The 22,440-nt window shown below is 47.3% G+C and overlaps 1 protein-coding gene and 1 long non-coding RNA gene across 6 annotated transcripts in view; one reads left to right on the top strand and one right to left on the bottom strand.

The window, feature by feature from the left end:
* Positions 1-16,849, bottom strand: part of SLC22A16 (solute carrier family 22 member 16) — a 58,074-nt gene extending 41,225 nt beyond the window's left edge. The window contains exons 1-2 of one of the 5 annotated variants that reach the window (XM_039529095.1): positions 16,705-16,825; positions 16,232-16,291 (exon numbers count right to left, since the gene is read on the bottom strand). In XM_039529095.1, coding sequence (XP_039385029.1) covers positions 16,232-16,291; positions 16,705-16,754 — 110 coding nt within the window. In that variant the 5' untranslated portion in view covers positions 16,755-16,825. Of the gene's footprint in view, positions 1-16,182; positions 16,201-16,231; positions 16,421-16,704 lie in introns of those variants that run through there. The other 4 variants (XM_039529096.1, XM_039529097.1, XM_039529094.1 and 1 more) reach the window with 4 other exon arrangements.
* Positions 16,378-22,440, top strand: part of LOC120400500 — a 43,372-nt gene continuing 37,309 nt past the window's right edge. The window contains exon 1 of the long non-coding RNA XR_005595866.1: positions 16,378-16,493. This is a non-coding gene — a long non-coding RNA (uncharacterized LOC120400500). The remainder of the gene's footprint in view (positions 16,494-22,440) is intronic.

The following is a 22,440-nucleotide window of genomic DNA, read 5'->3' as shown; positions in this document are numbered from 1 at the left end:
TGCTTGCCTGGTAGGCACAGCAGCAAAAGAATCTGCAGGGCGTCATCAAAGAGTAAGAGAATGTTCAGCAGCAGTTACTGCAAAGGATAGTGAGTCCCTTGGTAGGGAATGGCAGTTGGGCACAGGGACTGGACCCTGGAAGATGGGCTGCTATGGATGACCCCAATATATTCCTGGGTATCTTTGAGAGGGTGGCTTTGGGTGCAGGCTGGGACACAGGAGCCTGGACCCTGCAGCTAGTCCCCTGTATGACTAGGGAAGGCCAAGTGGCCTAGATGGCACTAATGGTATGTCTACACTGCAATGTAAGCCCAGGATTAGTGGGACTTGAATCACCTGATCCCGGTTAGCGACCCCAGGGCTTGAGCATCTACACTGATTGTTCACCCTACGGTAAGAATTTTCTAAACCAGGATCAAACCTGGGGATCTGCCATCAATGCTGTAGCACACAGATCTGAGTCAAACCAAACATATCCCAGACTCCCTAGCATCTTCCTGAAATGTGGCTGCTCTAGCCCTTTGACTGTGGTGCACTGTGGGAAAACTTGACAGTCCACCCTGCCCACTACAGGAAGTTTGAACAGCCTGACAACACATCCTGCTAAGCAGACTTTCTGGTGTGTGCACTCGCAGCTATCGGAGCCAGCAACATGGAGGAGGCACTTTTTGAAGAGCTTTTCTTGCTGGCTCTTTCACTCCCACGTCAGGAAATGAGCAGAGCTTCCATGAGGCACTGGTGGACATTGCAGCAGCGTTTCCTGACTCACTAAAGGCACCCAACAGAGCTTATGATTGAGCAGGAAAAGGAGAAGAAAGAGGTAGGCGATGACAGAGATGTGGCAGACTCAAACTGGCTGATGCTGCTCATGACACTCAGTTTAGCTGCTGATGCCCCCCTGTGCAGACTGGCACTTCTGGCACAGGGCCACAAGCACAGACCAGTGGGATCACATTGTCATGCAGACCTGGGATGACCAGCAGTGGGTCCAGAACTTTCACATGAAGAAAGCAAGCTACATTTCTGGAGCTTTGTGAGCAGCTTGTCCCAAGCCTCCAGGGTAAAGATACATGTGTAACCCTTCTGCCCCTCTGAGTTGGCAGCAACAAGGGCCGGGTTCAGTATCCAGGGGTTCCGTTTCAATAACACAATGCAAAACCGGCTCGAGCCCCCACCCAGTGACCTGGGACAATTACCTACCACCTCCCCCCCGGGCGCCTCTAGGAGGCAATACTTCCCCACTCGCAAGCACAGAGTCCAAGTGTAGCAAAATCCTTTTAATAAAGGAGGGAAACAATGTGGCATCACGTTGGAGAGACACCACAAACAGGACTATACACAAACCATAAGCAAAAAAAAACCCCACTTCCAAGTACATTTGGCACTGTCCTTTCCCCCCTTAGGGTCTTAAGTCCAATCACCCCAAAGTCCAACAACCCAAGAGTCTCTGTCTCTGGTCAGTGCCACCCCAGAGTTCAAAAGTTTATCTGCAGAGTTTCACCCCCCGCAGCCTGGGTGGAAATGGGGGGGGGCACACATAGGGTGTTAAAGGACACCTTACGTGGGCCAGGGCCGACTGCCCCGCTTCTCCGTGGAGTTCTGCTGCAGCCTTCACCACGACTGGCTCCACTCCATCAGCTGTGCCGCTCCTCCAGCCAACCTGTGAACCGCATCAGCCGTCCCCGCGAACCGCTCCACACTGCTCACTGTTCCACGGGCTGCGCCAACGTGCTGCAGACTGCTCTGCTCTGCCAGCTGCTTAGTGATCGATCTTCAGGCTCCCCTACTCAGTGTCTCAGCTCAGAAAGCTTAGCTCTTTTAGTGATTTCAGCTCTTAGTCGTTTCAACTTGAGCCCCAGTGCCACCTGGGCCCAATATGAATTCAGATCAGCAGCCTCCAGATGGACTCCTAAAGGATTCAAAATTAGCTCTGCTCTTTAACAGTGGAGAGAGGAGGAAGTGCAATTGGTGTTCCAGGCCCTCAAAAGGGGCCCATACCATCAGGTACACACACCAGTCCCCAGCCTCTCTCCCTTCACTGGGTTTTGTAACCCATGTCCCTTGTCTAGCAAGTACTATTTAATATAGGTTGAGTCATTTCTGTCATAAAGCAGTCTCATAGTTCCTCATTCACATAATTAAGGTAACAGCACTTTTTTCTCCTTCCTGCCCCAATAACCAAGAAATTGGGGATTCCACAGTGTGAAAATAACCATCCCATGCTGCTGTGTGTTATGCTAAGTGGAGTGGGTTTACCAATGCAAATGCACATTCCTAAAATTCCTTTGCCCACTCCTCATAATGTACCACCAGATGTCAGGGTAGATCTCATCCTGACTCTGCTTACACATGCATCAGAGAGGCCTTGCTGGTCCAGAAGCAGGTTGCCATAACAATCTGTAAGCTGGCTACCCCAGACTGCTACTGGTCCATTACCAACCAGGTTGGGTTTGGAAAATCAGCTAGGGGTGAAGTGCTGATGGAAGTTTCTGAGGCAATTGGGGGTGTGGTTTACCCCAAGGTGGCAGACATAAAAGTCCATGATGCCAGGGTTTTTCACTGGTCAGGAGTCTATATTCATGGACAGGCTGGGATACTATTCCCACCAAATGATATTGTCATAAACAGAGTTACTGTTCCCTTTGATATTCTGGGAGACCTCATGTACCCTCTTTTGCTTTTGGCTTATGAAACTGTACCCTGATTTCTGAGGACCTGGCAAAAGAAAGTTTAATTACACTCTCAGCAGACATAGAATGGTTGTTGAATGTGCTTTTGGCAGACTGAAATCCCACTGAAAATGTCTACAGACCAATTTGGATTAGAGTGTCATGAATGCTGTCCGCATTACTAGGGCTTGCTGTGCTCTTCACAACCTTTGTGAAGCCAGAGGTAAGCCATTACTTCCTGAATGGACCTATGACAGTGAGAGGCTGCTGAATCAGTACACTGAGCCAGAAAGTGCACCAGCCACAGCTGAAGCTTGATACACCTGGGCAACAGAAGTCAAGGATGTGTTGTGCTCCCATATTATGGACTTGCATGGCCCAATGGAAAAGGAAGAATAGTACCTTTATGAATGTGCTTGTGGGGGTGACTGATTGCCATGCAATGTACTTATGATTGACATGACCACTTATCAAATGGGGGGTAGAGGGATACTGATTCACAGCATGGATCAATGTAAGGAAGCGACTGAAGTATGGATTGATTTAGCTAACTGTACAGAAGAAGAATGTTTGCATAGTAATTCTTATTGTCCCATATCATGTGTTTCCCTTTATTATTTCAAATACACATTGTATGATGCAAAGCACTGATAATACATTTTTTATTTCATCAAGAAAACTCTATTTATAAACATGTATTAGAAAAGTGCAACATTCACCTATTGGCAGGCAGGTCAGCTGCCAGTACCACACCAAAACACCAGTAACAACAGAACCTTAAAGGAAAAAAACCTCCAAACCAAAAGTACATGAACAAGTGCAAACTGTAAACCCACTTACAAGATAGATGTGCCCTACCATGGCATGTCCCCTGGTCTCCTTTCCCTGTTTGCCGTGAATTTGGCACTAACAAAGGGAGATAAGAGGCATCCACCAGAGAGGAGGTCAGTCAGAGGACTGCATGGAGCAAAGCTGCCCTGCTCAGCTCCTAATGGACCCCTATTGGGAAGCTATTTATATCATAACAGAAAGATGTGATGCTTGCTTTGAACCTATCAGAGAACCAAAAAAAGAAAACAAGTTTCCTTTGTTCAGGGGAATTATTCATCAAAGAAGATCCTCACATGCAGCTCTTCAGCATGACTACAATATCTTCAGCACATCAGACATCACATGCCAAACATGCTCAATCAATCTGGAAGAATTCTTCAAGCATGAGAATCAGGCATTTCTACAATAAGTATCCCATAGGAATAAAACACATGAATGTACACAGATAGACCTTATAAGACTTCTAGACAACAAACAATTAATCATCACTGAAGTTCCACTGCTCCTACTGATTTTTGACATGAAAATATGAGCTGGGGCAACAGTTCTGTGCAGATGCTATCACTTGGCACAATTAAGATGTTACAGGAATACACTGATGAAGTTTTTCTGTCACATATCCACTCCCAACTAGAACCCATCGGTGGACATTGATTTGAGATACTTAGTTTCTAGAAAGTATGAAGCAATCAATTGAGAGAAATGTGGTGCTGGTGTTTATAAATATGCATTTTCCAAAGCTCTATACAAGTAAACAGGAATAGCCCCTGCAAATCAGAGGAAACAATACTAAATTCTTGAAGCTACCAGGTCAAAATGTTGAGGGAAACTGTGTTCTTCTCACCCTTAAGATACAGCACCAGTTATAATCCATCATGCTCATATAATATTTGCATCATGTCCCATGTTGCAGATGCAGCTTATCATGTACATTACAAAATAATGATTAATTCTGTACTGACAGTCATTGTGACTTTTTTCAAGTGAATGTTGTGCATGACCAATTACCCATGTGTCTGAACTGCTTTTGGGTTTGGTAAAAATTATAGATTCTTACCAGTCTGTGAAACGCAGCCCACAGCCCTACACTATTTAACATTTTTAGCATTGACCTGCATGAAGATATAAAATCATCATTGGTAATGTTTGCAAATAACACAAATATTGCGGGAGTGGTAAATAATGAAGACTGACAGAAATGCTACAGAGTGACCTGGATCATTTGATAAGCTGAGTGCAAACAAACAATATTTTTAACTTTTCATTTAGCCATATTAAAATTAAAGTCATACTTCGAGGAACAAAGAACATATGCCTTACTTACAGAATGGGGGACTCTATTCTGAGAAACAGTGACTCTCACAAGGACTTGGGGGTCATGATGGATAATCAGCTGAACATAGCTCCCAGAGCAATGCTGCAGTGAAAAGGGCTAATGTGACACGTGGCTATATTAATGGAAATATCAAGTAGGAGTAAGAAGGTTATATTACCGCTGTATTTGGCACTGGTGTGTCTCCTATTGGATCTCTATTATTAGATCTTGTCTTAACAGATAAAGAGAAACAGATCACAGAAGTAAAAATTAATGGTCACTTAGGCACAAGTGATTATGACTTGATCACATTTATAATGTGCACGCAGAATAAAGCTCAGAACAGTAATATATACACGTAGTGCTTTAGCAGGGCCAATTTCACAAAGCTGAAAACAATTATGAGCCATAGCAACTGGGAGGAAGAATTTAATCAGGAAAATGTGATTGATAATTGGGAAGTATTTAAGAACTCTTTACTATATGCCCAAAAAGCCACAATTCCACAATCAAGGAAGGTGATGGTACTCACTGAAAAAATGACCTGGTTTAGAGGGGAAGTGAAAGCAGCTATAAAAAAATCACAACATATAACAAATGGAAAAAAGGGGAAGTTGATAGTAATGAATATAAATCAGAAGTTAGGAATTGTAGAAAATTGATAAGGGAAGCAAAGGGACTCAAAGAGAAATCTATGGCCAGCAGAGTTAGGATAATAAAGAGTTTCTTAAATATATTAGGAACAAAAAGAATCCTGACAATGTTACTTGTCCATTACTAGATGAAAATGGAAGAATTATCAATAATAATACAGAAAAGGTGGAAGTGTTCAATAAATATCTGTTCTGTATTTGGGGGGGAAATAAATTCTGTAGTCTCATCATATGGTGATAACACTCTTTCTATTCCACTAGTATCTCCAGGGGATGTTAAACAGAAGCTAATAAAGTTAGACTTTTTAAAATCAGCAGGTCCGGATAACTTGCATTGCTGGACCATTAATGTTGAATTTGAATAAGTCTTGGAGCAAGCTAACACTGTGCCAATTTTTAAAAAGGGTAAATGGGATGACCCAGGTACTCATAGGCCTGACATTAATCCCAGGCAGGATAATGGAGTGTCCAATATGGGACTTGATTAATAAAGAATTAAAAGGAGAGTAATGTATTTCATGTAAATCAACATGGGCTTATAGAATATAGATCTTGTGAAACTAACTTGTACTCTCATCAAAAAAAAGATGTGAAGTTTGGTTGATGGTTGTTGACATAATATAATTAAACTTCTGTAAAGTGTTTTACTTGCTACTGCACAACATTTTGATTAAAAAACTAGAACAATATTACAGATACAGGATGTGGACATGAGGCTGAAGAGGATCCTAATGGGAGCAGGAAAGAATCCACTCATTGTCCTTCATGATGGAACAAATGATACTGCTAGATTCTCCCTGGAATGCATTAAGAAAGACTATGCTAGGCTGGGGAAGACAATTAAAGAAATGGAGGTTCAGGTGATCTTCAATGGGATTATACCTGTCCCTAGAGGAAAAGAACAAAAGGCAAGACAAGATTATGATGATCAGCAAATGGCTCAAACAATAGTGCTATAAGGAGGGTTTTGGAATATTCAACCATTGGGAGGCATTCACAAACAGAGGATGGTTCTAATGAGATGGACTGTACCTGAGTAGAGAGGGAAATAGACTTATGGGGTGGAGGTTAGCACAACTGATTAAAAGAGCTTTAAACTAAGACTTTGGGGGAGATGGTCATGTAATCTTCACACCTGATTCTAATATTGAGTGGAAGGAAAATCAAGTAAAAGGAGTACAGCAATGGAGAAAGGAACAGAGGGTAGGAGAATGGACAACAAAAGGAAAGATAGAGCCAGTACCACTGACAGTAACAATCAGGTAGGTGATGATGGCAGTAAAATGACTACCTAAATTAGGTGAGGAATCTGCATGAAGCCAAGCAGAAACAAATAAGATGTGGTACATCAATGCAAGAAGCCTGCATAACAAAATGGAGGAACAAGAACTATTGGTGCAGGAAGTGAAATCGGATATTATAGGGACAACAGAAACATGGAATAGTAATCATAACTGGAACACAGGTACTGAAGGGTAGGTGCTGTTCAGGTAGCTGTAAAGTGGTGATAGGTTGAGTTACCTCTGATGTGACAATGGTCTGGACTCTTGGCATGGCATAGATACATGCTTTACAGTAGCTGAACGCCTACCTATGCTGGCATACAATTCATAAAGTCAAAATGACTGAACTTAAAAACTGAAAGGTAATTGACCATGAAATCCAGTGATGATCCAACCTAGTGATTCTGAACAAAAAGAGCTCTGAACAATGCTTGTAGCTGCTTCCATTGATTCACACTGACTCAATGGGCATTCTAGGCTTCAGAGTGACAAATACAGTGACAATCCGGGAATTTTATTATATAGATTATAGAAAGACAGCAGTCTCTTCATTATTATGGTTATGTGTAGCTCTGTTAGAAAGTGGACTATGACCACCTGTTCCTCCACAGTAAATTGAGTGAACCAAACCCAATTGTCCTTAAATTTCTTATGCATATGAATTCATATCTGCCAGAATTGTGTATTTTGAAGAAGTCTGGTGTTGCATTGCAGGCGTATATGAACAAAGCTCTTCAGTCAGTTTGATTGGCAGCAAAGTCATTTATTTCTCTCCAGCATACATCTTTATACTCTTGAAGCAGGCAAGCAAGCAGTTGCTAATTGGTTAACAAAATTAACACACCCGCAGCTGTGACTTCATAGAACTAGCCAAGGCCAACTTCTCAAAACAAAGCTCAAAGCCTAATTAACCCATCCTAAAAACCTAAACATCTTAGCTTCCCACAATACCAGCTGCCAAGCTAGCAAAATATTCCCAACACCTCCCCCCTCTACCCAAAATCAAAAAGGAGGGAAAGAAAAAAGGAATAAAAACATAAGCAAAACATTTCCAACTTATTACAGCATAACACCACAATCTATCACAAGCCAAAATTAAAACTTTATAAAGCCAACCTATATAACCATGCAATTCTTAACATAACCCCAACACCACCAAACAAAAACAAAGCACAACAAATAAATGGTGTAAATTCTACAGGATTCCCCCCTTCTCTATAGCACACCAACTTGTGGCAAACTTCTATTACCAAATCATCCCTCAGATGTCAGGCGATCAAACTGACACTGAGGGAGGGGGGGTCCTAGAAAAAACACAACATAAACCACATAAAACGCAAAAAAACAATTCTGGCCAGAAAAACAAACAAACAAACACCACAAAACAAAACATAAGACACATAACATAAATTTAACTCTATAAATAAATGCATGGTATATAAAATGCTATGCAGCTGGCATCAATCTTCATTACTTAAAATATACAAATACTCTATTAATTTCAGGCAAAACAGGGGAATTACTTCATCAATTAAATTATTTACAGTAATACAATTGCATCCTGGCTTACTTCTAAATTCAAAGCTATTTACAGCTTAAGGGTTCTTACTATTAACTTCTACTTTTAAACACTAAAAAAAAATCACCACTTATATGCCCTTAGCCTAATACAATTACAATTACATAGCACTATATACATTCTTCAGCTAATGCAACAAAATTATTCATAGCCAAACAATTACAAACTAATTTCTTTGCCTACATGTATTTACAAAAATTTCAAAACACCAAAAACTTTTCTCTCTCAGCATTTTTACAAAATTCAGCTATTATTCCCTTTAGCAACCACAGAGTTAACTTTTTACTCTGCCTAACATTACTCGCTTGTAGTTAATTACCTTTTCTATCAACTACACCCTCAAGGTTATCAACCAGTTTTCCAAGCTTGTTGTCTGTTGCCCGCCGCCTGGGCCCGATCCTTTTTTCCTCTTCAAGTTCTCTATCTATTGCGTGCCTGCCTGGGCCCGATCCATGTTTCCTCTTGCTAAACCGTTTCTTTTATGGACACCAACTTATCCCACTATCAATTTAGCTAGGAGGGTATACTTCTTAACTAGCCCCTACCCTTCTGGTATCTTCTGTGAACAACTAAAGGCTAACAAAAGCACTTTACATAAAGGTATTTTGGGTCACATAAATTCAAAGCCATTCTCCCAAATTACCTAAATTTATGCCTAAATAACACCATAAACTCCCCCCCCTTTGAGAATACTCAACAAACCTTTTGGCTGAGTTTTCTCAAACTTTAAAAACAAAAAACAATTAGGCTCTAAAAAACAGGGGTTAGTAATGGGGGGGTAATATCATTTACAATCCAATTAGGGAGGGCAATACATGCTAAAAAAAATTCCACAACACAGGGCGCAGCCTGTAAAATAAACCCCAAAATCCAATCAATACCACAGTTTTTAGCAGGAGTCCAAAATTTTTTCCTGCCAGTGTGCAATTCCTTGCTTCTTTACCAGGGTCAGTTCTCAATGCCCTTTTAGTCAGGAATTTCTAGACATTGGCAATATCAATGATGTGAGTGTTTTTTCTTCTGTTCCACCACCATCCTGGTTCAAGTTCTACGGGGGAAATTCCTATACATTCAGGCAAAGCAAAAATTATCTCAATCAACTAAATCATTCAGGGAGGATCAAACAAACGGGATCCTGGCACAGCTAACAAGCAGTTGTCCTCCAGGGGCTCAGGGTGTGTACATCTTGTTGCTTTCTCAGTCATTCCATCCACCATTGCAGCAGTCATCTCTAATACTGACACTGTTGCAGTTTCTTCAGTCCTACTGTTTGCAGCCTCAAATCCCGAATGAGCAGTGCCTGGAAAACTATTTCCTGAACTAGTCCAATATCTTGGACTAGTTCAGGAAATAGTCCTCCAGGCACTGCTTCTAAAGGCTTTAAAGTTTCAGCTGAGGTTTCCATAGATGTTACAGTTTCTGCAATGATTTGTTCTTCAATTGCTGCAGCTGTAACAGGCACAAATGTTTTTTGAGCCCCAGAGCTTTCAGTTCTAAAAATGGGTGAGCCAGTATCTGCCAGCTGCACAGCTAAATTCTCTTGCTCCTCTTCGTCTCCCTTTCCACACACAGGCAGTTCTTGAGGACACATGTCGCGCTGTAGAGGGGCCCCATTTACAACTGCCCCTGGGCATTCTGATACTAGGTTAGATGGTGCATCTCCTACATCATTCTGCATGGGGGCCTCAGCTGCAACCGCTTCAGTGGGCTCTGATTCCAAGGTAAACACAGTATCTTCTACCTCTGTCGTCACAGGTGCCTCAGTTACCCCACTCTGCATTGCATCCCCAATAAAAGCGTCCTGTGTGATCTGCCGCCCATCGGATCCCTGAAGCCGAGCAGTTCGGGTGGGCTTGCGCAAAGTGATGTCCATAGCAAAGGCAGGTTGGGGAGGGCCAGTGGATCCAAACCCTCGAGACCCGCGGTCAATCGGGGTCGATCGGGGCACACATCCCTCGAAAGGTATTAACTGAGCAAGACGTGTACCAGCAGTTATAGTCACAGGGGGACAAAGGGCGCGTACCATTATCCCAATATTCCCCGTATGGTCGGCATCAATAAGGCCAGGCAAAACAAAAATACCTTGTTTCGATGTTGACGAACGGCCAATCAAAAGGGCACTCAATCCAAATCCTAATGGGCCATCGGTGTTGGAAGGAAGAACTTGAACCTCGTCAGTCTGTAAAACTACATCTGTCGCTGTGGCCAAATCCACTCCGGCACTGCCACGGGTTGCTCCGGTGAGGTGTTCCAGGCAGCCGGGTTGGCGGGTGGAGGCACTTGTGTCATCGCGCTCCTCCGAGGGGCGCCCCGTGATCCGTTTCCCGGCAGCGGTGTTCCATCCTTCGTGTAACGCGCCCAACAGTCGGCGGCGCGATGTCCAAACTTATCACATTGTGTGCAAGCGCCAGTTGCAGCTTCAGGTAACACATCAGAGGCCCGCTGCTCATTTTGCATAGGGCAGTCCCGCCGGAAATGTCCGGGTTTTCCGCAACCAAAACAGGGGCCGGCTGGCCGGGTCGGTTTTCTAGCCCCCCGCTGTCGCCCGAGCAGGGGTTGTAACGCCACGGCCAGTGCAGAGGCCTGTGCCTTAGCATGAATTGCTGCCTTATCCGTCTCCTCAAGCATAGCGGCCCTACCACATGCCTCAATCATTTCCATCAGGGTCGCAGTCTTGGGCAAGGTGGCTAATATACGGCGGCAAGTGAGATTTGCATTCTGGGTTGCAAGATCAAGTCCAACTGCAGTTCTGGCCTCTGGCGTCAGATTAGGAGATCTATCAATAGCCTCTCGAAGGCGATCCAAAAAGGTGGAATACGATTCCGATGGGCCTTGCATAATTTTAGCGTAGGGAGGGCTCGGCTTTCCCATCTGGGGCACCGCTTTAAAGGCAGCCAAAGCCAGTTCCTGCGACTGCTGCAGGATCCGGGGATCGAGGCGGGCTTGCAAATGCGGGTCAACAAAGCGACCGGCTCCCAAAAACATATCAGCAGTGGCCACGCGCCGAGGATCATCATCCGGTAAATCCAAATTGCGGACAACAGCCAAGTCAACTCTCTTAGCCCAATCATCTTTCCACAACAGTTTCTGTGTAGGTGTAAGAAACATGTCAGCTAGCTTAATCGCATCGTACGGACACATTGCTTGGCCAGCAAATACCTGTTCAATGATAGACTGTACATACGGATTATCTAGTCCATAAGCCATGATCGATTTCTGTGCCTCACGGATCAACTTCCAGTCCAAAGGGGCCCACCGTCTATGATTAGGGTGTCGAGGGTCTGGCGTAATCACCGGAAAGGCCTCAGGTGTTAGACCTTCAAGGATGGCTTCTCTTAAAACCCCATGCCAGCGCTGTACCGGATCCGGAGGGTCCCCAGTTGGAGGGTCCCCGGGGCCAGGCGGGGCGGAAGGGCGAGTCGGATGAAAGCACTCGTGAAGATGCGACCGCGATGATCCAGGTGGAGAACCGTGCAACTGGTCCAACTTGTCACACATATGCTGCAGCTGTCGACCCTGGCGCTCCATCTCCTTATAGAAGGCATCAGACTGAGTAAACTGAGTAAACGTAGTCAAATCGGGATATGGCTTTGATGGCACATGTTCCACCTGAGCCCCCTTCGTTCCCCCGCAATCGTGGCACCCCCAGGTCCCGTGGACACGGCATGGCTTTGGAGGGGGCGCATACGGCAAGGCTGTCTCCATAGGCTCGGGTGTATCGGGGGGTAACGGGACCGTAGCAGGATCAATCATGTCGGGGCCAATAGCCACATTGGAGGGTAGTGGAGCCGTAGCAGGGGCAACATCATCCATAGGGTAGGGGTTGGAAGCCAAAGGTATCACCGTGTCCTCACCACCGAAAAACTCTCTGGCTCCAACCGGCAACACAGAAGGCATTCCGGGCGTTGGGCGGCAGAGCTCAGAAAGGGCCACCTGCACTCCTGCCTCGGCCACGAGAGTTTCTACTATCTCCTTCGCCTTATTCCATACTGGACTCAGGGAGAAGGCCTCCTTATCGCCCTGAGCCACCGACTTACAAAGCTCGGAGCCTAGCCGCTCCCAAACAGTTTTATCAAAAATTGTACTTGGTTGAACAGAAAGTCCCCTTCTCCGTCCCCACCGCAGCAGACGGGATAACGTATCAGAGGGGAGCTTCTCTCCCTGCCGCTCCGCGATGCGCATCAGATATTCATGCACCGTCCTTTCTTCCGCTGATGCAGCGGTTCCCATGTTGAATTGATGTTAGCTGCTCACCTCTGGGCTGGGGTGTGCCTCCCTTTTCAGACGCCCTGCGGCTTGCCGCTCGACACTGAGCTCAGGTGCGCCCCTCTTTTCGGACGCCCTGCGGCTCCTAGCCGCTCGACACTGAGACTCAGGTGCGCCCTTCTTTTCGGACGCCCTGCGGCCGCCGCTCGACACTGAGCTCAGGTGCGCCCCTCTTTTCGGACGCCCTGCGGCTCCTAGCCGCTCGACACTGAGCTCAGGTGCGCCTCCTTTTCTTCTTTTCAGTTCAGGCCACCAACACTATCCTCATTCGATACGAATCACGTCGGGGTCACCATTTGTTGCATCGCAGGCGTATATGAACAAAGCTCTTCAGTCAGTTTGATTGGCAGCAAAGTCATTTATTTCTCTCCAGCATACATCTTTATACTCTTGAAGCAGGCAAGCAAGCAGTTGCTAATTGGTTAACAAAATTAACACACCCGCAGCTGTGACTTCATAGAACTAGCCAAGGCCAACTTCTCAAAACAAAGCTCAAAGCCTAATTAACCCATCCTAAAAACCTAAACATCTTAGCTTCCCACACTACCAGCTGCCAAGCTAGCAAAATATTCCCAACAGTCTGGAAGTAATCTTTCATGACATTTTTGAGATAAGAGAGGTTGGAAAATCAGAAATACACTCTGTACAATTATCTTCTTTTTCTCTACGAAGGAATGGTGTCTGAGTACTTTTGAGATGGTTGGGGTTTTCTGTTATTTGATAAATCTTTTGTGAACCTTGGGAATTCCCTGAGGCCCTATGAACATATAATAATTTACACAGGGGGTGGTACGGCCACAACAAGATCTGTAAGCTATGACTTACGAGAGGGAATATAGGGCTATATATGGGGAGGAGAAGTCTAGAAGAGCTCTGAGTGAAAAGGAGAGAGAGAGTCTAGCACGGAATAGATGGGCTGAAGACAGATAAGGCCCCAACAAGTGGGAAGGAGAGGGAAGGCCTCGCACACGGAACTCAAATACTGCTGTTAGGGCAATGAGCACATATAAAAACTTAGATGGACTAGTATAGACCTGGGGGTCTGGATGTGGTAGAGCTCCAATGTAGGAATCTCTCGTCCAAAGCAGTTTTTATAAGCAACACAGTCTCCTGCTGAATTTATAAACACTGGAGTAGTTCTTGCACTGGGTTTCTCTTTGCTCCAAATTGTAGCAACTCCACCTAACATACTGCAAGTTTTCACACACCAGCAGTATAAAAATATTTTTTTAAAGTTAAGTAAATCAACCAAAAGTTTTGTTAAAATTAAGTAAAGGTAGCAACTATACTATTAATTGATAAGAATGCTATTAGAGCATTTAATTTATTAAGCAAAAAATGTAAAGTTAGAAAATTTAAAATCAGATTTAAAATCAAGTGTTTGAAAGACAGGAATTTAGATCATTACCGTTCAAAAAAACCTATACATCACAAAGTGTAGAAATATTTCACCAAGAAATCTACAAATAGGGTAAATCCTGACCCCTTTTCCCTTGGCATTTTTCCTCATCTATTTTAATAAAGTATAAGCCAAGACTCCCCTACAACCCCACGGAAAGCTCTTCCTGACTGCCCCCTCCCCGGGGCCCCTGCAGCCATTCAACACCACCCCCGTTTCCCGCCCTCTGACCGCCCCGACCCCTATCCACACCCCTTCCCACTATCCAACCCCACCTGCTCCCTGCCCCCTTACTGTGCTACCTGGAGCACCAGTGGCTGGCAGCGCTACAGCCATGCTGCCCGGCTGGAGCCAGCCACGCCACCGCGCAGCACAGAGCACCGGCTCAAGCCATGGCTCTGCAGCGGTGTTGCCCGGCCGCCCAGCGCATCTGCGCCAGCGGCGCGGCACGCTGAGGCTGCAGGGGAGGGGGAACAGCAGGGGAGGGGCCGGGGGTAGACCTGCCGGGCCAGGAGCTCAGGGGCTGGGCAGGAGGGTCCCACGGGCCACAGTTTGGCCACCTCTGCACTAGTGGTTCAGATCAGGGACTGGAATCCTGACCCTCATCCATCCTCTTGGTATGGGTAGCTCATATATTACTCTCTATATTTATTCCAGACTAAACCATGGCTCAAGTCACCATTCTGTGACGGGCCAGACACCATACTCTTCTCCATTTATCTTCCCAATAATGGTCAGAGACTTCACACTCCAAATACAGGCCAGAGAACAACTTTCCTGAATTTATGAGCCCCAGACAACCTCCCCAACCTTCACTCCCATCCCCCCAGCAATAACGTACTCACCTTCACAATATTGGTTTCTGATAGACATCAGAAGGGGAGAATCCAGGTTATTATTATTTTTTTTTATTGTAGTTAGTGTCAGAAGGCCCCAATCAGGATCACAGCACCATTGTGCTAGGCACAACTCAAACATGAATGGACACAGTCCTTTTCTTGATAACAGCAGACCATACTGCTATAATTCATATATGCAGCAGAGAGGAGGTAATTTTTTTAACATTAGCTCTGTGTTTCTTTTCAAACATTTGTACAACCTTAATGACATATTTTGTTTTGAAATGGCTTTGGACAAGGCCGTGATCTGACTTTTCAGTGATAGCAAAACTTTGGATTAATGTACTTTTACAAAAACTGGGATGAGTTGAACAAATGGGGGAGGGCAGGAGGGAAATAAAAGACTTGAAATATTGAGAAACTGCTGGAATATTTTAAATGAAATGCTGAACGCCAGCTTGAAATTATTTTCATTTATTTTTAAATCAACAATTTGTATGCACAAGACAGAATCAATATTTGAATGGCTGTAGGCACCAAAGTAGATTTTGAAAGGGAGCCTGATAAAAAAAGGGATTAGTATTAACCGTGCAAATTTAATGCTTTTAACTAAAAGTGATTTTTTTTTAAATTAACAGCTGGCCATTCTTTACTGTATGAGCTGGAGTTTAAAATAACCAAACCAGTTCCAAAATACTATCAGTCATGTTCGGATTGCTCAGAATCTAACTGTGCAAAAACTATTTAAACCATATATAGCACAACATGATTTATATGAGCTTATAAAAATAGGTTGACAGAGGAGGATATTTGATTTGCTAACAAGGATTCTCAGCTGTATTATTATGCATGAATCAAAACTAATTAAACACACCATTAAAGCAGCCATTTCATAATAGATGCAGGAGATCATTTGGGGTTAAAACAATTCTTGTTAGGCAATGATGTCAATCCTAAAAACAATAATAAAAGTTACTTACATATACTGGGAGGGGAGGAGGGTAATACACCCATAATAGGCCAGGACTTTATTTGTTTCTCCAGCTGTAACCTTTAGAAAACTTGTATAGCTCAGGCTGAATACATATTATTACGTTTTTGTAATTTGGGGCTTATCCTGTGAGGTCCTAACCTGACCTAATGTAACTCTTATCAACCGCCAAAAGAAATATAGCCATTGACCTGAGTGGGAGCAAGACTAGTTGGCAGGCTGCCTCATTATTAAATTCTTCCCTCGTTATGTGCGAGAAGCGCTGTGAAGAGAGTTGTTTAGAAAACTGTCTCTAAGGCGCTAGTAACTGCTTTCACCAGGAGGTAGTAGGGGCACTTCGAGAGCTGAGCCACATACCAGAACTTCTGCTCTCACTAGCAGCAGAAACAACAAAATCCGCACGTACTTGGAAGCGCTTCTTAGCTCGCGCTGAGAAGAGACCCTCGCTGCTGGGCTGTAGCTGGGACTACGGGCCAGATGCAGATAATCTGTTTTTGTGAGGTGGGACTCAGCACAGCACATTTCCCCCCGGGAGCCCTAGACACGTCCGTGGGAAACACCTGCCTGCCACCAATGCACGACGCCGCAAGCCCGCCCTTTGCCTGCGGAGTGCAGGTGCGCCCCGGCAAGCGGCAGTGGGGTCTCGCAGCCCGCCGGGCGGGTACGAGGTAGGTTTGACTCGGTATTTTGAAGCGTGGCAGCCCCCGGGGGGCCAGCAGGGCAGGGAGCCGCCACGCTCCTCCTCGGCCGTGGGTCCGGCAGTCGCTGCTTCCCAGGAGCTCCCCCGCTGCCCGGGACCAGGCTCGGGATGACTCAGTTTCCCTGGGAAAACACCCGCCCCGCGCTGCCCTGCCCGGCGCTGGGGTCCCGTCCCGCTACCTGCCGAAGTGTCCCACGGAGTCGAAGAGGCGCTCCCAGCGCGCAGCCATGGCGGGGCAGAGGGGCCGCGTTGCTGGCCCGGCGGCGGGCGCGGGGAGAGTCTTTCTCCCCGCCCCGCAGAGCCCGGCCGGCCCCCGCCCCGCGCTCCTCCGCCCCGCAGAGCCCTGGGTGCAGACCGCTGCTAACCCCTCCCCCGTGCCCTGAGTCGGCCAGCCCGAGCCCCCCCGCACCAGGGGCTCCCACACAACTGCGTCGCTGCCTTCCAGCTTCCCGCTCAAATGATCTCCATAGCCCAGGTCGGATACCCCGGGGATGGGCCCCCTCCACACCCCTGCCCTGCGTGAGGGGCTCCATTCGATCCCTGCTGCATGTGAGCAAGGCTGGGCAGGCAGGGGTGGCAAGTTTGTAGAAATTTTGATGGTGCCCAGAACCCGCCCCCCCAACTCCATGCCCCCAAACTCTGCCCCCACCTGCCTAAGGCTCTGGGAGAGCGGGTCTGGGGTGCAGGTCCTGGGCTGGGGATTAGGGTGCAGGAGGGGTGAGGGGTGCAGGCTCTGGGCTGGGGGCGTAGGAGGGAGTGAGGGATGCAGGCTCTGGGAGGAAGTTTGGGGGTAGTAAGGGGTAGGAAGGGGTGTGTGGGAAGGGGGAGGGGTGCACCCTCAGGGAGGGAGGTTGGGGATAGGAGGGAGTGCAGGGGTGAGGGCTGTGGATGAGGGATTCATGATGCAGGGGGGGGCTCAGGGCTGGGGCAGAGGATTAGGGTGCGGGGGGATGAGGCTCTGGCTGGGGATGAGGGTTTGGGGTGTTGGAGAGGCTCAGGGCTAGGGCGGAAGGGCAGGGTAAGGGCAGCCTGCCCTGCCATTAGGGGATCCTGGGGCAGCAGACAGCAGTGCTGCTGGGAGCCGCTCCACATAGGAATGTGCTACACCGGCAGCGCAAGCAGGCACGGGAGAGGCACCCGCCACTTTCTCTCAGGCAGGGACGCGGCGGGGGGCCCGATCCAGGCAGGGCTGGAGGAGAGACCCAGCTCCAAATATTGCTGGAGCACAGCCCCCAGCCCTGAATATTCCTGGTGCTCAGGCACCTCGAGCCCATATAACCTGCCGCCTATGTGGGCAGGGACCTTCCATAGTATAAACGTATACCTAGGCCCTGGCCCTTAACCTGGGTGAGGCCTCTAGGCATGACCACAATATACATAATTCATTCCTGCTTTTGGCCGGTATGCCCGTCTGTCCCCATAGCTGCTCCCCACTCACACCCACCCACCACCTCTCTCAGGAGAACCTACGCTCTATTTGCCATACCACAAGAAATTAATTTGTATTTGCTGAGCCACATCCGTGTGCTTGGCCCTGTACAGACTGTTCTCATTAGTAAGCGCCAACAATGCTCTGGGCACTGCACAAGACACCAAAATGAGGACATCCTCGTCCCCAAAGAGCTTACAACCTACATTTGACACACACAATAAAACTCAGGCAAATATGATGCACCATTTGAAGGCATGGTCTCAGAGGCATGCACATTTTTTTTCTATCTAGTCTGGAATAATTTTCTGCTGTGTAATTAGTATAGTGAAACAGTAACCACCCACTAATAATGAACCTATTTGTGTAAACTAAGATAGAGGGAGAATGGGGGGTAGGGAAGAGAGAGGAAGAAATTTGCAATCCAGCACAATCCTCTTGAACCAAACATATTGGAGCAAATCCTTTCTCCTACAAACAGTTATGTTCATGTAGAGGAACAGGACCTTGATCTTAAAGGTTTAATCTAAAACTCTCATAGTAAAAATAAAAGTTCAAAAATTAAAAAGTGGCTACCTTCGGTTACTTTTTATAATTAATATTACATTATCACTAATTGATTTATATCAGTGGTTCTCAAACTTTTGTACTGGTGAGCCCTTTCAAATAGCAAGCCTCTGAGTTTATACATTAAAAACACTTTTTAATATATTTAACACTATTATAAATGCAGGAGGCAAAGCGGAGTTTGGAGTGGAGGCTGACAGCTTGGGATCCCCCATATAATAACCTTGTGACTCCCCAAGGAGTCCCAACACCCAGTTTGAGAACCCCTGATTTATATACTTTATACATTTTAATTCAAGCTGGTTGAAATTTTTCATTCATTGTCAGCAAAAAATGGCCTTTTTCAAAAACAAAATTTGGTCACTGAAATTTGTAGAGCTTTTATTTTTCCATCTTTAAATTAAAAATTCAGACACCAAAAATAGATTTGCTTTAATTTTCATTTTTCCCTCCCTTTTTTCCCTCTTTTCCATTTTGTCACTGGAAAAAGAGGGGGAAAAGGCAGGGTTTTTGTAATTGAAAATTCAGGACATTTTGAATTTTTTCCACACAAAATTTTTTTTTCTCAAATAACATCGTAGCTGCCAGGAGATGGAACAACAGTTAAAAAATTCTTAAGGGACAAAAAGAAACTTCAACTACTATGCTATCACATTCTCAAGTTAGTAGGAAAGTTAATATACAAAATCATAGAATCATAGAAGATTGAGGTTGGAAGCGACCTCAAGAGGTCATCTAGTCCAACCCCCTACTCAAAGCAGGAACAACCCCAACTAAATCATCCCAGCCAGGGCTTTGTCAAGCCGAACCTTAAAAATCTCTACAGATGGAGATTCCATCACCTCCCTAGGTAACCCATTCCAGTGCTTCACCACCCTGCTACTGAAATGGTTTTTCCTAATATCCAACCTAGACCTCCCCACTGCAACTTGAGACCATTGCTTCTTGTTCTGTCATCTGCCAGAAGCAGATGACAGAACAAGCCTAGCTCCATCCTCTTTGGAACCCCCTCTTCAGGTAGTTGAAGGCTGCTATCAAATCCCCCCTCACTCTTCTCTTCTGCAAACTAAACAATCCCAGTTCCCTCAGCCTCTACTCATAAGTCATGTGCTCCAGCCCCCTAATATTTTTTGTTGCCCTCTGCTGGACTCTCTCCAATTTGTCCACATCCTTTCTGTAGTGAGGGGCCCAAAACTGGACGCAATACTCCAGATGAGGCCTCACCAGTGCCAAATAGAGGGAAATAATCATTTTCCTCCATCTGCTGGCAATGCTCCTACTAATGCACCCCAATATACCATTAGCCTTCTTGGCAACAAGGGCACACTGTTGACTTATATACAAGTATCAGAGGGGTAGCCGTGTTAGTCTGGATCTGTGTGAATACCCACTTCTTCAGATGCAAGTGGGTATTCTGAAGAAGTGGGTATTGTGACTTATATACAGCGTCTCATCCACTGTAATCCCCAGGTCCTTTTCTGCAGAACTGCCACTTAGCCAGTTGGTTCCCAGCCCATAGCAGTGCATGGGATTCTTCCATCCTAAGTGCAGGACTCTGCACTTGTCCTTGTTGAACCTCATTAGATTTCTTTTGGCCCAATCTTCCAATTTGTCTAAGTTGCTCTGGACCCTATCCCTACCCTCCAGCGTATCTATCTCTCCCCCCAGCTTAGTGTCATCCACAAACTTGCTGAGGTAAAATCCATCCCATCATCCAGATCATTAATGAAGATGTTGAACAAAACGGGCCCCAGGACCAGCCCCTGGGGAACTATGCTTATATCGGCTGCCAACTAGACATCGAGCCATTGATCACTACCCATTGAGCCCGATGATCTAGCCAGCTTTCTATCCACCTTATAGTCCATTCATCCAATTCATACCTCTTTAACTTGCTAGCAAGAATACTGTGGGAGACTGTATCAAAAGCTTTGCTAAAGTCAAGGTATATCACATCCACCACTTCCCCATATCTACAGAGCCAGCTATTTCATCATAGAAGGCAATCAGGTTGGTCAGGCATGACTTGCCCTTGGTGAATCCGTATTGACTGTTCCCGATCACTTTCTTCTCCTCTACATGCTTCAGAATTGATTTCAGGTGAGGCTGACTGGCCTGTAGTTCCCCGGATCCTCCTCCTTCCCTTTTTTAAAGATGGGGACTACATTAGCCTTTTTCCAGTCATCCAGGACCTCCTCCAATCGCCATGAGTTTTCAAAGATAATGGCCAATGGCTCTGCAATCACATCCCCCAACTCCAGTGATGAGCTGCCAAAATCATAACAACCGGTTCCCCCCTCACCCCAGGAGGGATCATGCCCCCCCCGGACTCCTGCCCCAACCAACCTCCCGCGTTCCTTGATGCCCCCCCACCCCAGGGACCCCTGCCCCATCCACCCCCCTTCCCTGTACCCTGAGTACCCTCCGCCGCCCCATCCAACCCCTCCTCTCATTCCTGATGGCCCCCCAGGACCCCTGCCCCATCCAATCACCCCTTCTCTCTGTCCCCTGACTGCCCCTGGAACCCTTGCCCCTGACTGCCTCACACCGCCCCATCCAACCCCTGATCCTTTCTGACTGCCCCACCAGGACCCTTGCCCCTATTCAATCCCCCTGTTCCCTGCCCTCTGACCCCCCCACCCCCAAACTCCCCTACCTCTCTCCAACACCCCCTCCCTGCCCCCTTACCACGCTGCCTGGATGTGGCTGGTGGCGCTACAGTCCGGCCACTGCTGGAGCCGGGAGCCTGGGGATGCGGGGCCGGGACAGGAGTCGCGCGGCCGGAGCTGGAGGATGTGGCGGGAGCCAGGCGGCTGGCCGGGTGGAGCCAGGGAGGGCCGCGGCCAGAGCTGGAGCCGGGCAGCCGGGGCCGCTGCCACGCCCAGACCTGCGCTGCCGGAGCCCGGCCCCGTGGCAAAACAGCATGGGCGGCTGGAGCCACGGGGCCAGGCCGGGCCGGAGCTGGGGGGCCGTGTCCAGAGCCAGGCATCCGGGTAGGATGGGGCGGTGGGGGACAGGCAGCCAGGGACGCAGGGCCAGGGAGGGACGCGGGGCCGGGGCCGCGGCCGCGGCGGGTCGCGGCCGGGAACGCAGGGCCGGGTGGCCAGGGAGGGTCGGGGACGTGGGGCTGGGCAGGGTCGTGGCCGGGAACGCGGGGCTGGGAACGCGGGGATGGGGGGGGGATGCGGGGACAGGGGAGGATGCCGCGGCTGGGGCCGGGTGGCCAGGGATGCGGGGACGGGCGGCCAGGGACGGGCCGCGGCTGGAGACCGGCCGGGGTACACGGCCCCCCCTAGTTTCCTACCTCAGCGTAGTCTTCCTGGGCCGGGGAAGCCTGCTTGCTTCTCAGCCCTCCCAGGCTTCCCGTGCGAACAGCTGATTCGTGGGAAGCAGGGCGGGAGGAGAAGCAGGGAGGAGCATTCATGGCAGGAGGTAGAGGCAGAGCTGAGGTGAGCTGGGGCCAGGCAGCAGGGAGCGCTTGTTAAATTTAAATGCCCTTTTAGAACCAGTTTGTCCCATGGGGAACAACTGGTTCTAAAAGAGCTTCTAAATTTAACAACCGGTTCGCATGAACCGGTGCGAACCGGCTGCAGCTCACCACTGCCCAACTCCTCTAGCACCCTTGGATGCAGCGCATCCGGCCCCATGGACTTGTGCTTCTCCAGTTTTTCTAAATATTCCTGAACCACTTCTTTCTCCTCAGAGGGCTGGTCACCTCCTCCCCATGCTGTGCTGCCCAGTGCAGCAGTCTGGGAGCTGACCTTGTTTGTGAAAACAGAGGCAAAAAAAGCATTGAGTACATTAGCTTTTTCCACATCTTCTGTCACTAGGTTGCCTCCCTGATTCAGGAAGGGGCCCACACTTTCCTTGACTTTCTTCTTCTTGCTAACATACCTGAAGAAACCCTTCTTTTACTCTT

The sequence above is a fragment of the Mauremys reevesii genome, linkage group 3, assembly GCF_016161935.1.
Source record: "Mauremys reevesii isolate NIE-2019 linkage group 3, ASM1616193v1, whole genome shotgun sequence".
Taxonomy (NCBI): domain Eukaryota; kingdom Metazoa; phylum Chordata; order Testudines; family Geoemydidae; genus Mauremys; species Mauremys reevesii.
Note: the sequence above shows the minus strand (reverse complement) of the source record. Positions and strands in the feature narration are given on the sequence as shown.